The sequence below is a fragment of the Choloepus didactylus genome, chromosome 4 (assembly GCF_015220235.1).
Source record: "Choloepus didactylus isolate mChoDid1 chromosome 4, mChoDid1.pri, whole genome shotgun sequence".
NCBI classification, from domain to species: Eukaryota; Metazoa; Chordata; class Mammalia; order Pilosa; family Megalonychidae; genus Choloepus; species Choloepus didactylus.
In genome coordinates, this window is record NC_051310.1 from 157391257 (window position 1) to 157407999 (window position 16743).

General features: G+C 47.8%; 1 protein-coding gene across 3 annotated transcripts in view; it reads right to left on the reverse strand.

Moving 5' to 3' along the window:
• The window catches only part of SLC7A8 (solute carrier family 7 member 8), a 44026-nt gene that overhangs the window by 16170 nt on the left and 11113 nt on the right, over window positions 1-16743 (reverse strand). For 2 of the 3 annotated variants that reach the window (XM_037834547.1, XM_037834546.1), the window contains 2 exons: window positions 14808-15012; window positions 13737-13888 (listed from right to left, as the gene is read on the reverse strand). In XM_037834547.1, the coding sequence (XP_037690475.1) occupies window positions 13737-13888; window positions 14808-15012 (357 nt within the window). Of the gene's footprint in view, window positions 1-3052; window positions 3090-13736; window positions 13889-14807; window positions 15013-16743 lie in introns of those variants that run through there. The other variant, XM_037834548.1, reaches the window with a different exon arrangement.

The following is a 16743-nucleotide window of genomic DNA, read 5'->3' on the forward strand; positions in this document are numbered from 1 at the left end:
CAAGGCAGACAGGAAGATGCCTACAAATTGTCAGTTCCGGGGAATTCCTGGGGGTGACCAGAGATGTTTAAAGGACAGGGAAGGGTCACTTTGTCAAATAAACGCTGTAGGTGTCTTCTATCCTTCCTGACTTTATCTCTACAACATAACATGAACACAGCCCTTGACAAATATTTAGCCTTTCGCCTTTACAGGGATATTTCAGTAATAAGAAGAGAAATTCTGGGAATGAGGTGGGAGGCAGGATCCCGGTGACACCTAATCTCCTTGGAACAATGGCTGCAGGCCCCAGGACTGACCCTTCACCCCGTAGTTGGGAGATCACAGCATGTGACCGAGGGGAAAGAGGGTACTTTCAGTCTCCTGGTGCCACAGGACTGCTTCCCTCACAGCAGGCTGAAACCTGAGCCTCCAACCAGAGAAGAAAGGTCAGAGTGAAGGCAACACTAACCGCTCATCGGGTGCTTGCCAAGCCCCTGCCCTGCTCAGGCGTCTGCCTCTGCCCTGCTGCTACCCAGTGCCCTTTTCTCTTGCTGACAACTATGTCCCCTTTCTCTTCTCAGCTAGGTTCTCTGCATGCTTGAGTTACAGTGACCTCAGGAAAGTCAGATACATGGAGACCAGTGGCCACTGCAGCTTGAGACATGAGGGTTCTCATCCATTCATCCATTCATCCATCCATCCACCATCCATCCAAACATCAGCTCCAGATGTTCTAGGCACTCTAGTAGGTTGGTGGGAACAGAACAGGCCTGCGGACCTTGGTGCACAGCAGTCTGCATGACCCAGGCAGCTAATGTTTAACCTATCATCTTTGTAAGCTAATAAAGAGAAAAGGGTAAGTTAACCTTAAAATGTAACTTTAATTAAAAACGTGAAATGGGAAGTAAGCAGAAGGTGAGAAACTCTTGGTCTCACAAAAGAGCAAGATGTAAATGTACCCCACACCTCCCGCTGTCAAATGTTAATCTAGTCTACCTGCTTCCTGGCTCCCAAATGTTGTTGTGGTTATGTATCAATCACCAACCCTTCCCCCATCAAGACTCTTTTCCCGCTTGCTTCTGCCCTCAGGAATGTCTTTGCCTCAAACTGGCTTGCTGTCCTCTTTTTAATCATGCGGTTGACTTCCCCGCAAATGTGATGCCCGCCCGGCCTAAGAGAGCCATCAAGATATCTCTGGGAATTCTCACCCTGTTAGTAAGCCCTGAATAAAAGTTCATGTATCCGAAAATGCCCGGTGTCTTCTTTGGCCTCTGGATTGGCAAAGCCCTCATGGGCTGCGACAGTGGGGGAGTTATAAATAAGATACAAGCTTCTGCCCTCGGGAAGTTGACAGTGTCACAGGGTAGATGGGTGAGCTAAAAGATGACTACAGAACTATGTGGTGACAGCAGAGCTGGCTATTCATGGAAGTTAGTAGGTGTCCATGAGGAACCCTTACCTCAGTCCAGGGGAATCACAGATACTTCCTAGAGGATGTGGTGGCCCTAGCAACATGGAGAATTTCAGAATTTTGTACCAGCTGGACAAAAAATCCTAAGACTCTGGTTTTTGTACATTGTAGTCTGGCAGTGGCGGGTAGCTGCTGCTTCTCTAGCAGTCCCCACTGACTCCCAGGCTTATCTGTATCTCTTGGGTATTTTGTCCTCTATTTCTCTTCAGTTTCCTCTCTGTTTCTTGGGTAAAAAAGGTGAAAAGACTACCAAGAAGAGGAGACTTCAAGAAAATGCTGAAGTCAGGGTTTTGTTACTTAATCCACCCCATTTGAAAAACTGAATATCAAGGTAACAGGAAAAATACAAAGAACAAAGCAGGCAGGAGGAAGGAAGCACAGAGCCTGGCAATCTAGTGCCCTGCCCAGGGCCTCTCAATTGCCAAAGGAAGAGAAGTGGACTCAAGGTTTCCTGCCTGTGGGAAAGCTATGGGGCAGGTGGAGAGATGCAGAGTCCATCGCAGACTGATGACAATGAAGAGCCTGTCAATGACCTGGGATTTGCTTGCCATGGAGGGACGGGGGGTGTGGCCAAGCTCCTGCTCCCTGCAGACAAGGCGCCTCCAGCCCCATCCTAGCTCTGGCCCTCCAACTTTGATCCCTGAAGAGTCAAAGAAACTCCTCCTTTGCTTCATCCACAAGACAATGGTATCAGATCTCATAGAGCCTGTGACAGGCAGAACAATGGCCCCAAAGATATCCACATCCTAATCTCTGGAACCTCTGACTATGTTTGCTTCTATGGCAAAAGGGACTTTGCAGACATGATTAAGTCAAGGATCTTGAGATGGGGAGATTATCCTGGATTATTCAGTAGGCCCAATGTAAACACAAGGGATTTTATAAGACGGAGACGGAGGTTCAGAGCTAGAAAAGGAGATGTGACGATAGATGTACACATGATTAGACAGATAGATATAGATGAAGATGTTATGCTGCAGGCTTTGAAGATGGAGGAAGGGGCCAAGAGTCAAGGAATGTAGGTAGTCTCTAGAATCTGGGAAAGATAAGGAAACAATTCTCCTCTAGAACCTCTAGAAGGAAAGCAGCCTTGCAGAAATCTTGATTTTAGGATTTCTGACCTCAAGGACTGTAAGATAATAAATTAGCACTGTTTTATGCTACTAAATTTGTGGTAATTTGCTGCAGCAGCAATAGGACATTAATGCAGGGTCAGATGCTGTGCAGCAAAACCAGAAAGCAGGGGACACACCCTTAAAGAGAATAGCTTTTAAAAAGCAGCCAGGCAGCACATATCAGAGACCCCAAAGGAATGTTTGTCCACAGGCCTTGAGGACACCAGGAAGAGAGGTGGAGAAAGGAAGTGGTGGGGCTCTCTAGATGTGAGCAGTGAATTTGAGGTCACCAATGACCATATGACCTACATGAAAGCGTTCAACTCTTACGCATGGCCAGGATCCTACTGCCAGAGTGTCACTCCTTCCTCTTTCTTCCCTTGGTAATTCACAAACAGTCACAAACAGTCTTGCCCTGTAATAACTCCAGCTGAGTTTTTCCTCTCTCTTCCATTTAGTGAAATTCAGGGCAAAAGACACTCACAATATCCATCCTTCATCTAATCCCAGATTTTCCTCCAGTTTCCTCCACATTCCATACAACTTCAGGTCCACATATGCAACCCTGAAATACAAACAAACACAGGCTCAAGAGCCACAAACTTCTTACAAGGCAAGTAGAGTGCCAAGAGGTTCACAGACAAGATTCCTTTGCCTTTGTCCCATAGTTTTGTTGGTCTCCTAATTTTACTGACAAAAGCCTAAAATCAAAGGCTATAAAGGAAGTCAGATGGAAAGCCAAGAGGAGAACTCAAGAGTCTTGGGTCTGAGTTCATTCTTTGAGCTGGAGGTAAACAGCCATACCGTGTACTGTCTTGGAGTGGATGACACCAAACACACTTTAGCAGAGCCCAGGCTATGATTTTTTTAGGATGAGTCAACCCAACCTAACTCATAGGAGGTGAGACACATTAGGTGAGGCAATTAAGAGATTATATATTTTGGAAGGGAAGCAATTAATATATTATAGACTCATAGGTTTAAAAGAGGAGATTTAAAATTAATCTCTAGCTCATTTTGAAATGGAACATCAGTGAATCATTAGTACAAACATAGAAATAAATCTTCATTTAGAATATTTTAGGGATGGATCTGGGGACTGAAAGGCTAGGATAAGTCCCCACAACCATTACAGAGCCAGAGCATGACACTACATCTCTTCCCCTCAGCTCTACTAATAACACCTGATGAGTAAAGGACCTATGGGTTTCTGGTGTCTTTTCTGAGTGGAGAACAAGCAAGGAGAGCACAGAGTACTTCATGTAAGGAGTGAAGTGAGAAGAATGGGGTAGGGGGAGGTAGAAGCTTGGAGAGAAGGAGGCTGAGAGGGACCTGACAGCCTGCTCTGATTCCAAGACTCATAGACTTTAGAACTTGAAGGGGCCTCAATGGCCATGGTTTCCTTCCTGGCCTCATCACTTACTCTCAGGGAGCCTGGACATGTCAGTTAACCTCTTTGCACCTCCCTTTCCCTATTTGTAAAATGGGGGTGTGATCCACTCTAATCCTGTGAGGATACTCCATAACCTGTGTTTTGTTGTAGAAAATGTCAAATGGTTCTTTTTATTATTCATGGATTAAGAAAGTGGGACTCAAGAAGAGGGCATGACTTGTTCAGGATCATGCTATCGGAGGCAAAGCAGAGAGGCTAGTTTGGAAGGTCATTGGACCATTACTTCTCCCTTGCTGCTTCCTCCTCTACCCCTGATCTTTCTCCTCAATTTCTAATCTGTTTTACTGCTTTCTCAGGAGGATGCTTCTCCATAAATTACCTGCTCTGGGGCCTTCAACCCAAGCATCTGGAAGGGCAAGGGTCACAGCACAAGGACGGATTGGGGGCTGCCAGGCTGATAAAAGCATATAGCTAAGGCACTGAACCAGGAACCCAGGGCCCTTGCTCAGGCAAGTCCCCGTGGCTTGGCTTCCCCCTTTACTAAGTGGGAACTACAACAACAGCTCTTATGAATCAAGTGCCTCTGGTTGCTCGGAAGAAATGCTCTGCCGAAAGCCAAGGGCACTGTCACTGCTCAACATCCCAGGCCCAGTAGCGAATGAAGCGTCCCTGCTCTTTCCACAGCTAGCAGAGCATGAAGCCATCACCAACACCCTGCTGGCCAGTGTGGCACTGAGATCCTAGAACACTGCACACAGTAGGTGCTCAGGCATACTGAATGAGGATGGACAGATGGGGAAAGACAGAAAATATCAGGGAGGGTGCATGGGAACCATTGCACTACCCTAGGGGGTTAACACCAGGGTTTTCTACATCATGGGACAGCCCCACGGAGCAGAACAGCCATGGGCCCATGATGCCAGATGGGGGTGGGGTGAAGAGGGTGTGCAGAGGGTGAATATCATGGCCCTTCTCCTCCCCTTGAGAAAGCTCACAACGCACAGGTTATCCCCAAAGTCCACAGAGCAACTCTTCCAAATGCTCCCTGCTTTTGGATACAGGACTCTAGCCTCTCACTGAGCTGAGTCAGCCAAGGGTCCTTTTGTGCTTTCATGAGAGGGCCAATGAACACCTTCCCACATGGATCCCCAAGCAAATCTCATTCCAGCTTCAGGTCCATGAACCACACTGTGCTGGTCTGATGGGGTGGAAGTTGCGACAGAGCCATGTGGAGAGGAGTCTGGATTAGTTGTTATGAGAAAAAGAGTGCCCGGAAAAACAAACCAGCTAAGGCTCTCCTTGCAGACGGCTCCTGGCACTGGAGGCAGGGGCCCCTGGCCTGAGCCCTCCCACATGAGAGCATGTTTCCAGTCTCATGGTCTACCAGAGCCAGGGAGGACTTTAAAGGAGACCCAGAACTTCATTTTATATGTGAGTGAAGTAAGGCCCCAGCTAACCAGTGGCAAAGGCAGGACTAGGCCCACCCACCTCATTCCCAATTGCTTACTCCACCACCAGCCGGCCTCCTTTCATCATGGGCATGTCACTCTTCCTTCCCCTTGCCCACTCCCACATTCTCTTTCTCTCCTGCTCCCATCAGCGGTACCCATGGTTGCTGCTGCCAGTGCCACTTGGGACACTGGGTCTGTCACCTGAAGATCCTGGCCTGGCCCCAACCCAGGCTGCTTTCTGGGCATCAGGAAGATCCCAATAAGGCAAAAGGGGGAGACTAAGATGTATTTCAAGAGAGTTGTGTCTATCTCCCCCAGGGCTTTAGAAAATCATTTCCCAACACACAGTCTTGTTTCTTGCCTTGGAGGCTGTGCTCCCCTCCCACTGTCCCCATTGTCAAGGTCACCATCACATGTTCCCTCTGAACTCTGGGACCTCCACTTGGATTTCCTGGTCTCACTGGCTCATTCCTTTCTTAGGAGTAGGCTGGAGGCGGCTTGGAAAGCCTTGTTTCCTTTAGCATTTCCAAACCCATGTCTTTCCTCCTGGTCTTTTCAGATAAGTGGAAACAGGCAGTAGAAAGGGGGAAAAAATAATTATGCAGACTTGCCAAAGTCCATAAAGACAGATGGTGAATAAGACAGGGAAAGAGTAAGCATAAGAAACAGCAGTGGGGAGGAAGGAAGGGGAGGTTCAATACAAATCATCACAAGAGAGAGAAATGGAGCTTGAGAGAAACAGAATAGGCACAGAGAAGACCAGGACAGAGGAAAAAAGAAAGATGGAATGTACAAAGCAGACAGCTGTTGAAAGGGAAGCCAGTGATGCCACTTTGAGAAATCAGAACACCCTGTTCCTCTCCACAACTTCAAAGTAAGCACCTTTCCGGGATGGAGCTCCCTGGCTCTCTGAAACAGCCATACATTTCACCTGAGTCTTGGGCCTGCCAAAAGTTTGGTTTCTTAGCCTCACCTTTTGATGGGGTATGGACTTCTCTGCCTTCTGTCAGGCCAGCAGCCCCTGACCCCCTTTCTTCTGGAGCTGGAGCAAAATGGATGAGGTGACGCCCCTCAGACCAGCCTCTGGGTGCCCCATGCTGGAGCAGCGGGTGTGCATCCAGCCCGCAGGAGGGGGAGTGGCAATGACCAGCTCAGTGATAGGCTGGACGGGGCTCCTTGGCCGTCTCCTCCACTCTTGGAAGGAACTGGGCACGTGTTTCTAATTGTGGAAAAGCTGCTTCAGCTTGGCCTGTTTAATCTCAGCCGTTTCCAGATAGAGGAGGTAACCAGCGTTGGCTGCCAAATGGCACTGATAGGTAAAGAAAACACCATGCCCTGTTTGAGTTCTAACGCACACAACCCAGGGCTCTGATAAGGCTCCAGCTCTGCCCAGGCCCCTGGAGTGTGGGGTAAATGTGGGGAGACACAGAGCCAGCTTCCCAGAACCCTCACCCAGGGCATCACTTCCTACTGACCTGGGGCCAAGACATTTTTCATTTGGGGTGAGGAGCCACATTATAAAAAGTCCCCAGGCACCCTGCCTACTTAAAACAAAGCTTTGTATTGCTGTATGTATAAATAATTTGACTGGCGGAAGACAAAGAAAAATATCAAAACACCACCAACCAAAAAAATCAAAGCATCCCTTCCTCATAAACCAAGTTTTGATCATAGGTTTAATAATGTACACAATGGGGAGTTTGGTTTTTAGATAAATCTTGCCAACCACAATACAGTAACAGTTTGCTCTCCTCTGCCTTTTCATCTCAAAGCACTGACAACATATCAGAAATCTTGGAACCTCCTTGGAGGAGAGGAGGTGCTCTGAGCCTTCTGGAAGGGCCTCCTTCCTCCAAGGACATACCGGCAGGGGAGGAGGGGCTTGGTGAAGCTATGGGGTGCTTCTGGAACCCACACAGCTTTTCCTGGATATGTTCAGCTAAGCTCCCCATGGCACCCCACCCCCTCCTCATTTCCCTTCCTGGCTCTCTCTCTTCCCCTTCCTTCTTATCCTGTCCCCTCAGTGCCAGTTGCTGGACCTGTGCTTTCTGCTGAATCACCATCCAGTATTTAGTTCAGCCAAAAAGCCTGAACACCCAGCTCAGCATTTTCCAAGGGCTGAGTAGTTCTCTCTCTTTCAGCATTAGCTAAACACGACTTCTGAGCTGGGGTTGGGGAGAACAGAAAAACCGAAGACACCCAGAAAGCCAGGGGACACAGATGCAGTGTGTCATCACATACAAGTACCTTGGGGAGCCCTGTTTTAATTCTAGTTATTACTTTTCCAGCCTGGGCCTGAAAAATTCCTGTTATCTCATGCCTCAATTTTCCTAGCTGGGGCCGCCCAGACGCGAGGGAAGGAGGATTGGGGCTGGTTCCGTAGGGTCTGTCCTGAGCTCAGGAGGACTAGCCAGACTCCTTGATACTCAATCTTGGAGGAAAGGCCTGGTTGCTTCTCAGATTGGAAGGTGTGTGGTTTCTGTAGTGTCCAGTGAAGAAGTCCAGTTGCAAAATTCCCCACTGGTTCAGTTACAACCCAATTCCAAGGGCAGCCAGTGCTCAGACTTGCTTAACTCTCAAAACAATCCCGCCCTTTCCTCTTTCTCCCAAGGCTCCCAGTACCACTAGGCTTCACTCTGATATGTCTTTTGATGTATATTCTTAGAGTGTATGATATAAATTTGGTATGTCTCGTTAACCCCTAAAAATCCACCAGACACATTTAATGGGTGATATAATAAAACACAGGTGCTGGGGCCTCTGGATCTTTGAGAGTCAGCCACAAAAGGCCAGGGGAGAACTGAGGCTCCTGGGATAGTTAGAGAAAGTAAGGAGGAAGGCTGACTTGAGGAAAAACCTGTTTCAGGGAACCCCAATCTTCACTCTTCCAAGATGGGGTGGACAAGGTCCCAGAAACAAGGTCCTTCATCCCATGATTTCCAGGGCTTGGGCTAACAAGGCACACCCTTAGCACAGTAGAATCCAGCACCTAGCTGTGCCCAGTCTGAGAGTAAAAGTTGGAGACCAGAAGAGACACGAGGGGAAGCCAGGGAAGAGGAGGTGATCTGGGCCAGGATTGGAAGCAAATTGAAACTAAAAAGAAGACCCTGACTTCTCAGATAGCGGGGGGGGGGGGGGTGGAGGTGGGGGCGGAGAGTGGCAGTGGGAGGTGGAGAAACTGGTCCAAGGACTGACCGGATTTAGACCAACGAATCAAAGTGTGCACACCAGTGGATCTCCAGGGAAGACAACCTCTGTCAAACTCTTGAATTCTCTGTGATATAGGTAACTGCCTAGTGTGACATGTAAACCGTACCAATAATAGTCATTCTTCGTATTGGAATTCAAGACTGAGCTGCTGTTATGGAATTGTAAAATGAAGGTAATGGGAGATAGTTTCATTAAGCCCAACTGGAGCCTTCTTACTTTCCTTTAATGAGTTAGCTCAATCTGGAAACCCTCCCTAGCACTCCTCCTCCCAACTCTGAAGCATCTTTCTCCATGTTAGACACACTTCTTTTCATCATTTTGTACTATAAATATTTGTTTGTACACCAGTCTCTTCACTAGACTTTACTCTCTCCCAAGACTCAGTATAAATAATGCCTTATCTCCACTCAAGGAAGGAGCTCGGGATGGTGATGAACTGATGGATTTCCAGTTCCTTTTTTTCGCAGGAAATTCACTTACAGAATTGTTTTAATTTTAATGCACCATAAAAATGAAAAAAGAGATTTTATTCAAATTCACCATTGAGTCAAAAAGAAGAGATTTTCAATTTGTTTATATTTTAAATGCTGGATAGTCAGAGGATGTACAGAGGAAAAAAAGGGGGCTTGGATGTATGGGAATCAAATCTAGGTCAGAATTTATTTGTCTGGATTCATATATATATATATACACAGGGTTGATGAGACATCCAAATAACTCTTTGGGGAATAGGAAAGGACAAGAGGTCAGTAGAGCCTAGGAATCTGAGTTAATGGATTTAGTGAGGGATGAGAAGTTTTGGGCTAGAGAATATGGAGCCTCAAGGGAAAATGAACTGAGATTAGGGGGTTTAGATGCTAGGAGAGACTCCTGAACTCTTTGATGTCATGGGATTAATTTGCGAGGGACTTGCAAAACAACATACACACGGCATCCTGCCTCTTAGCACCTGGAGGCTTTCTGTAGAGGAATTCCAGAGTAACTGAGGTTAGAAGGAACACAGGGATGAGTCCTTTCTGTTCCAAATAGCTTAAGGAAAGGGAAGAGGGAGAAATCTGAAGTCCTCCCTGGAAACCTACCCTCTTAGGAATCTTGGTAGAAAGATGGAAAACAAGATGAGAAGCATTTTTTAAACTTGTGAAATGCATCCAGGGTCCTACCTCCCTCTTTCCCCAAAACCCTCTCAGGGCAAGTAAGGGAAGGAACTTCTTCAGTGCAAGACACTCAGGGAGAAGAGGAAGACTTGACCGGAAAAAAAATTCTGCTTCAGATACTGGATGTGACCCCAGCCCGGAAAGAGATGAAGGATGCCAGGAGCTGAGAGGAAAGGTGGCCCAGCACCCAAAGAAGGAGGGACAGACATATCCCAAAGGAAAACCAGAGGGAGGAGGCAAGATGCACAGATTAGGGAGTAGGCGGGGGCATCCTCAAGGGCCTCTGACGTTCCCTCTGTACCACTATGGCCACTTTTTTAATAACTAGAAACCAAAATATGTGATTGCATGATAAAAGAGCAAACTGTAGAAAATGGCCTATCACTATAGGCTTGTATACCCAGATGTGTACATAGACGGATGCATTTTATTTAAAACTGTAAGGGTATCTATCCACTATTGCTGAGGCTACAGAACAGATGAGGGGGTGAAGATAAGGGGAGGTTTGCATGGTTGACTCTCTTTATATTTTACTTGAATCTTTTACATAGAGAATATAGTCATTTACTTCTCATGAAGTAATTCAAAAAAGAAAGACAGGAAAAAGAAACCCCAAGAAACTCACAAAAGAAGACACCAAAAAATGGGAGTTCTATCACCTCCCAGTCCTTTCTTTCCTAACTCCCTCCTCCCACTAATATGCTTGCTCTGGAGAAGGAAGAAAGGCTTTTCATTTAATTAAAATGTAAAATGCTTTCCTTTTATAAAAAATTTTTACTGCCTGGTGGCTAGGGATATTCTGCTGACTCAGCAGTGAATAATCAGCTTTGACCTAAATAATAAAACAGCTCAAAGTGGCAGCTGCAGTTGCATAAGCGTGAGCCAAACCTACAGTTCCTTCTTCTCTCCCTCTCCTCCTCACCCCCTCCGGGATCCGTGTAGCAAGCCAATTACGGGAGGTTCTTTCTGCCTCTCCACTCCACCATCATTTCTCATCTGCTCTATTCTAAAATCGGCTCCTCCCCGGAATCAGACTTGACCTCGTCTCCTCCCTCTCAACAGCAAATCCCAGCCATCACTCCCCAAGGGGCTCTGTGCCCCGTGCTCCGGCTCCCTGAACCTGATGCTCTCCATCATACACCACTGACCTCTCTATAGACGGGTGGCCTTTCTCTTGAAACCTCTAATGCCAAAGCAATTGAGCCCAAATGAAAGAGCAAAAAGCAGAGTTTCACATATAAATTCATCTGTATCATATGCAAGTTCTCTGCTTCTACTCTGGAGAAAATGGCTGGATCTGCCACTCCTGGCTCTAACACTGGGCCTTATCTTATCTGACTGGCTTTCCTGCCACCTGCTAAAAGGATGGGATGGGGGTGGGTGATGGTGGGGGCAAGTGGGGAGGGGGGATGTGAAGGGTACTGGAATAAAAGATAGCAGCACCCACCAAGCCTTCCCGACAGTCTGGTTCTTGTTTTACTAGATATCTGAAGAGATTATTTGAGGGCCCTATAAAAGTATGTTAAAAAAAAACCCAAATCCCTAAATCTAACAATTCAACCAGAAATCAGAACCTTTGTACACAGACTTAAAGCAGCTGGGAGGGTCCGTTTTCAAGAAGAGGAGAGAAAGTGCGTGTGCGGCTACATACACTTATATGTGCCCTGTGCGAGGAGAGGAGCTGGAGGCTCCAGGCACCCTTGGCATCTGGGAGGAAAGGGAAAGTGCAGAGGGTGAGAGGAGCCATTTTCATTTCCTTTAAAGGAAATAAGGAGGAAGAAGCTTGGGAAGAAGCAGGGTTTAAGAAGACTTTTCTGTTTACGAAGGTGGAAAGATACTTGAACACATATCTCAAGGAAATTGAAAAATTCCTGATTCTGGAGGACTAGATCGACCACTGTTCAGTTAGAGATAATTTCCTTGTAGTTCTGTGTAGGACACAGAGCACAGGCCAGATGTACGTTATTGAACCTTTGACGGCCAGAATCGGGAGAGGGGAGCATCTTGACATTTTTGTCATCAGCCAGATTTCCGGATTCCTCCTCAGCGTGGTGCTAGCAGTGTCCAGGCCTGGGGCAGGCTGTGGAGGGAGGCTGTGTGCAACATGTCTTTATGGAGCTGGGCTACAGGCAAGAGCGATTCTTCCGTGCTGGTGGGTGGGGGTGCAGGCATTGGAGCCAGAGGGGGAGGTCCTTGGGCTACCCCACTCCAGAGGGTCTTTAGACCAGGGCTGACCTACCCTTGGCAGGTCTGCTGAATGCAAAGGAAGCCACGGGGTCTGGCAGCCCAGGGAACTCCACACTGTGGCCTGGCTCCTCTCCCTGTGGGGGATGGACCAGACAGCCTCAGGGCTCTTGCTTTCTAGTTGGAGGGTGAGGGTGGCCTGTTGTCTGAGACATTTTGGCGGAGTCAGCAGGAAAAAGGAAGCTGTGTCTGTGTGCACGAGACGCTGAAATAGCAGGGGCCAGGCCTTGCGTGGTTCCCCCTCCTCCCCACCCCCCACATAAACCTGCCTGATGGCAGATGCAGCAACTCTTCCTGCTTTCCCACGCACCCCCTCTGCACCCAGCTTGGGATCCAGCTCACAAGCAAGCCCCAGCAGCTTGACTCCCCAGCCTACCCTCAGTGACGGGCCTGACACTGTCCCACAGGCCTCGAATTCGTGATCTCATGCAATCCTTCCAACACCCTTTGGGGACAGGCAGGGCTACTCTCTCCACCTCACAATGGGGCTGGGTAACTTGGCCAAGAACTCCCTGCATTTAGAAAGTGGAGCAGACCTGCAGGCTCAGGCAGCCCGGTGCTGGAGGCCATGTATCTCTGCCTCCAGACTTGCGAGACCTGAGAGAGCACAAGGAATATGCCCCAAGCAATGGCTCCACAGGATGGTGGGACCACCTCTTGGGTCCCAGCTATTGCGGTAAGTGGGAGATCCCTCCATCCCACATCCCCGCAAGCATGACAGAAGGAAAGTGTCAGAGCCTGGGAAAGACCACTCCTGTCTTTCCCTGTGGGAGAGGACCTGGGAAGGGGTGTGGCCAGGATGGTCACTCCTTTCAGCCAAGTGTATGTGTGTTGGTAGGTGGGGGAAGGAAGGCACCGAAGTAGCTCTAGAAGTGGAGCTTCTGAAACATATTCAATTATTTACACTAGTAATTAGTTTTTGATTGAAGGACGTAAAATATGCCAATCCATTCAGATCCCTGATATCAGAGATTAAACACTGAGACTCTTAGGAAGACAGCTTTGCAGAACTTCTTTGACCTATTCCAGTTCATGGAGATTTCTTTCCAGACTCTGCATTTTTATTGCAGTTGCAATCCCAACCACAGGATCTGTATATACGGCTTTTCTTCCCAGTTAGATAGCAAACTCAGCAAGGCAGGGACTGTGAACAATGCATCTTCTTTTATTCCCAACTCACTTTTTAAACTCTCCTCCCGAAGAGTTTAAAAAGTGTGGATTGGCAGGATGAGGTAGTGATATACATGGATCTGCTGCCATAAAGCCAGAAAATATTTCCATGGGCAGCTGGGGGCAGCTGGCATGGTATAGTGTAGTGTCAAAAGAAGGAATCAGGAGACCTGGGATCCACTCAAGGGCACCAATTCAGGTAAGTCATTTCCCTGGCTCTGTTTCCTTATTTGCTGTATGGAAATCTTAATACTGGTCCAACCTCCCTGAAGAGGCTCAAGTCAGGTAACAGGTGAAAGTGCTTTGTACAAAGTGAAGAAGCCCCGTGGAAATGACAGTACCTCTGAGCAACTCCTTAAGTTGAGTGTGTGTGATTTTAAACACCAGACAATTGTATGCAGAATCTATTCATCCAAAGCACACTTGTAGGAAATTAAAGGAAAAGTTATTTAAACAAAGAAAAAAAGAAGGAAGAGGGCAGGAAAGAAAGAGAACAAAGAATGGGAATCAGGCCTGTGCTGAGAGCGAGGCCCAGATGAGACTTACACAAGCAGATGGCAGCCAGGAGTCGAAGGCCGGACTCTGGGGCAAAGCAGGTGGGGAAGAGCGGCTGTAGCACGTAGTTGGAGAAGGTAAGGGCGATGACAGCTTGGTTGGTGGGGTAGATCACCAGCACAGCAATCCACAGCCTCAGGAACCTGAAGGGGAGCAGGACAGGGCTTGACCCAGGACAGCAACGGAGACCCTCAACCCCCGCAGACAGGCACAGCAGGACTCAGACTTCATCAGGGGAAAGTCTGGGCAAGTCGAGGGGTGGCCTTCAGGAGAGGGGGTGCTGAGGAGCTCAGCTGCCCTCAAATGAGACACCCAGCCCTCTGAAATGACAATAAAGTGGTTTAATAGTGAAGAGCTAAGTTTTGACTAGTACTGACACAAGTCTTGGCATTCCTTCTCTCCCTGCTCTCCTTTCATCATCTCTTCTCTATCACTCTGGCCCCCAGCATCCAATGATGGAAAAACAAATTTTGCAATCCTAATTTTGACAGCCAGGACATGTCGAGGGTGTGACTCCTTAAGCAACTGCCAGGGGAGGCACATGATGGAGGTGTGCAGGGGCAGCATCCTCCACACCCTTTGGCCCTTTGAAGAGGGCTGAGGTCTTCCATGGCAGGGCTGCAGAAGCTGGGGAAACTGAAGATCAGAGCCTGGCTCTAGAAAGAGACCATTAACCTTGGTGATGTGAGAGGCGGGTGTTACACATTTCAGGCCATCGTTTCATTAATAGAGATAAAAGGATTTTGCATTTGTGCTCTGCCTGGGAGTCCATGGTCAATGTTATCACATAGTTCTATCTGCTTCCACTCATAGAAACTTGCCCACCAAGATCAACCTAGAGATCAAAACTACAAACCAGGTCTCTCTGCCACTCTCAGGAGTATCAAGGGGACATAGCACCTCACTAGCACTGCAATGTGGAGGCAAGAGAAATCCTGTTCTCAGTTTTCTTTGTCACCCTGGTGATTACAAACCCGCAGCCTAGGCTTCCTCCAATCTGACCTCTTCGTGTACAATCCTTTATTCCCCCTAGCCCACTCAGGCACCCGCAGATCCTCTTACCCAGCCAGTCCTCCGAAGATGTCCTTGACATAGGAGTAGTCACCTCCAGATTTGGGGATGGTGACCCCCAGCTCAGCATAACACAGAGCTCCCACTGCTGTGATGACACCTGTCACGATCCAGACGATGAGAGCCAGGCCCACGGAGCCTGCGTTCTCCAGCACGCCCTTCGGTGAGACAAAGATTCCAGAGCCGATGATGTTTCCTGTGTGAAGAACCAAGGGTAAGGAGGAGAGAGAGCAGGGTCAGCCCAGCGGGCAGGACTGGCATCTGCAGGGGCACTCTCCCATGTGATTCCAAAATGCCTCAGGGATATGTAAATCATCTCCAGGCAGATGTTTCTAGAAATGATTCTCCCCTAGAAGTCAGGTAGTGGGGAGAAGAGAACTGACATGTATTGCACCAGGAAACCAGTCAGGTACTTTACATGTCTGGGTTGTCTTCAGAAAAACCTGATGGAGCCAGATATGATTTCTCCCATTTTAGAGAGGAGTCTCAGAGAAACTAAATGAGTTGTCCAAACCTACGTATTAGTGCACGGTAGAGCAAGTACTGAATCCTAGGATCCACCAACTGGGCTACACATGGTCCATCCAAGGAGACAAGGGTCACAAGACTGCCTGAAAATGGCAGAGCTGGAAGCGTGGGCTGCTCTCAGAGAGTGGCTTCAAAATGAACTGAAGTGCAATACCTTTGGGACAGATTGTGGACACACACTGTGACTCGGGATTTTCAAGGTCCATGAGCTTGAACAGCATTCCCTAGAGGCGACAGCCCCACCCTTCGTGAGGAACAAGAAATGACCCTATAAAAATAGTTCTCATAGTTAGGAAGTGGTTTGTAGGGTGCAATACGTGCAAAGCCCCAGCACTACATTCTTCCAAAGGTCGTTCCCTTCCATTGTTTTACGTTACCCTCATGACTACTGGATGGAAGTCAGGAGGCAGAGAAAGGGCAGGTATTTCTGTCTCTATTTTATGAACCAGAGACTGAGATGCAGAAGGGTTAAGTGGCTTCCTCCAAATTCCACAGCTACTGATGGATAAAATTGGATCTAGAAGCCAAGTCTCCTGATGCTTAATCCAATGCTCTTTCCACTAATCCACTTCTTTGTCTGTTCTCAAGGGGCTGGTTTTCTCCTGAGAGGCAAGGCAGCAGTGGATACTGAGTGTGTTGGCTACTGGGTTGTGTGTGTTGGGCAGGGGAGGAGTAGCAGTGTGGGGGCAGCTCCTGACATGCTTCTTCCCAAATTTTTCTTTGTTCATTTCTTGAGATTAAAGGTGGCGATCGGGGTCCATTGGATGGATGCTTGGGAAACCCTCTCTTAGGCCCTGCCCAGCTGCACCACTAACTGCCTAAGGGAAGAAGCAGGGACTAAATAGATCCGGATAGAAATGCCGAGTTGGAATACTATGAGGCCAGTTGGTTTTGACATGTCTTCAGTGTTCTGAAGACATCTCAGATCCCCACCACCTCTCATTAGTGGTTTGGAGCCAATTCTGTGATGAACGAGATGGAGAGGAGAGGAATCTATGTTCAACTTTCAGAAACTGACTTTCAGGTCTCAACCAATAACTCAACCTCAATCCAGTCCTGAAACTTTCACTTCTAAACCAAAATTCAGTTTTAAATCTCAGGCCATGCATCCAGTTATTGTAGTCAAATGGGAGGAGAAGAGGTTATTCACATTGTCAAAGGAATAACTTTCTATTTCTTTGGGCTGCAGAATATGCTGCCCTTTTAAAACTAAGAAATTGCTGTGTGCAGTGAATAATGGGAGACGGAAGGGGTTCAGAAGGGCATAAAAGCAGCAATAACCAGTGAAACTGAAATACAGAATCAGAGGGCATGGAGTCCAAGTTAGACAGATGGAAGAATACACATTTCTCTCTCAAATATGCCTTTTTTTTTCTTGGTGCTAACAGTCTATCCCAAC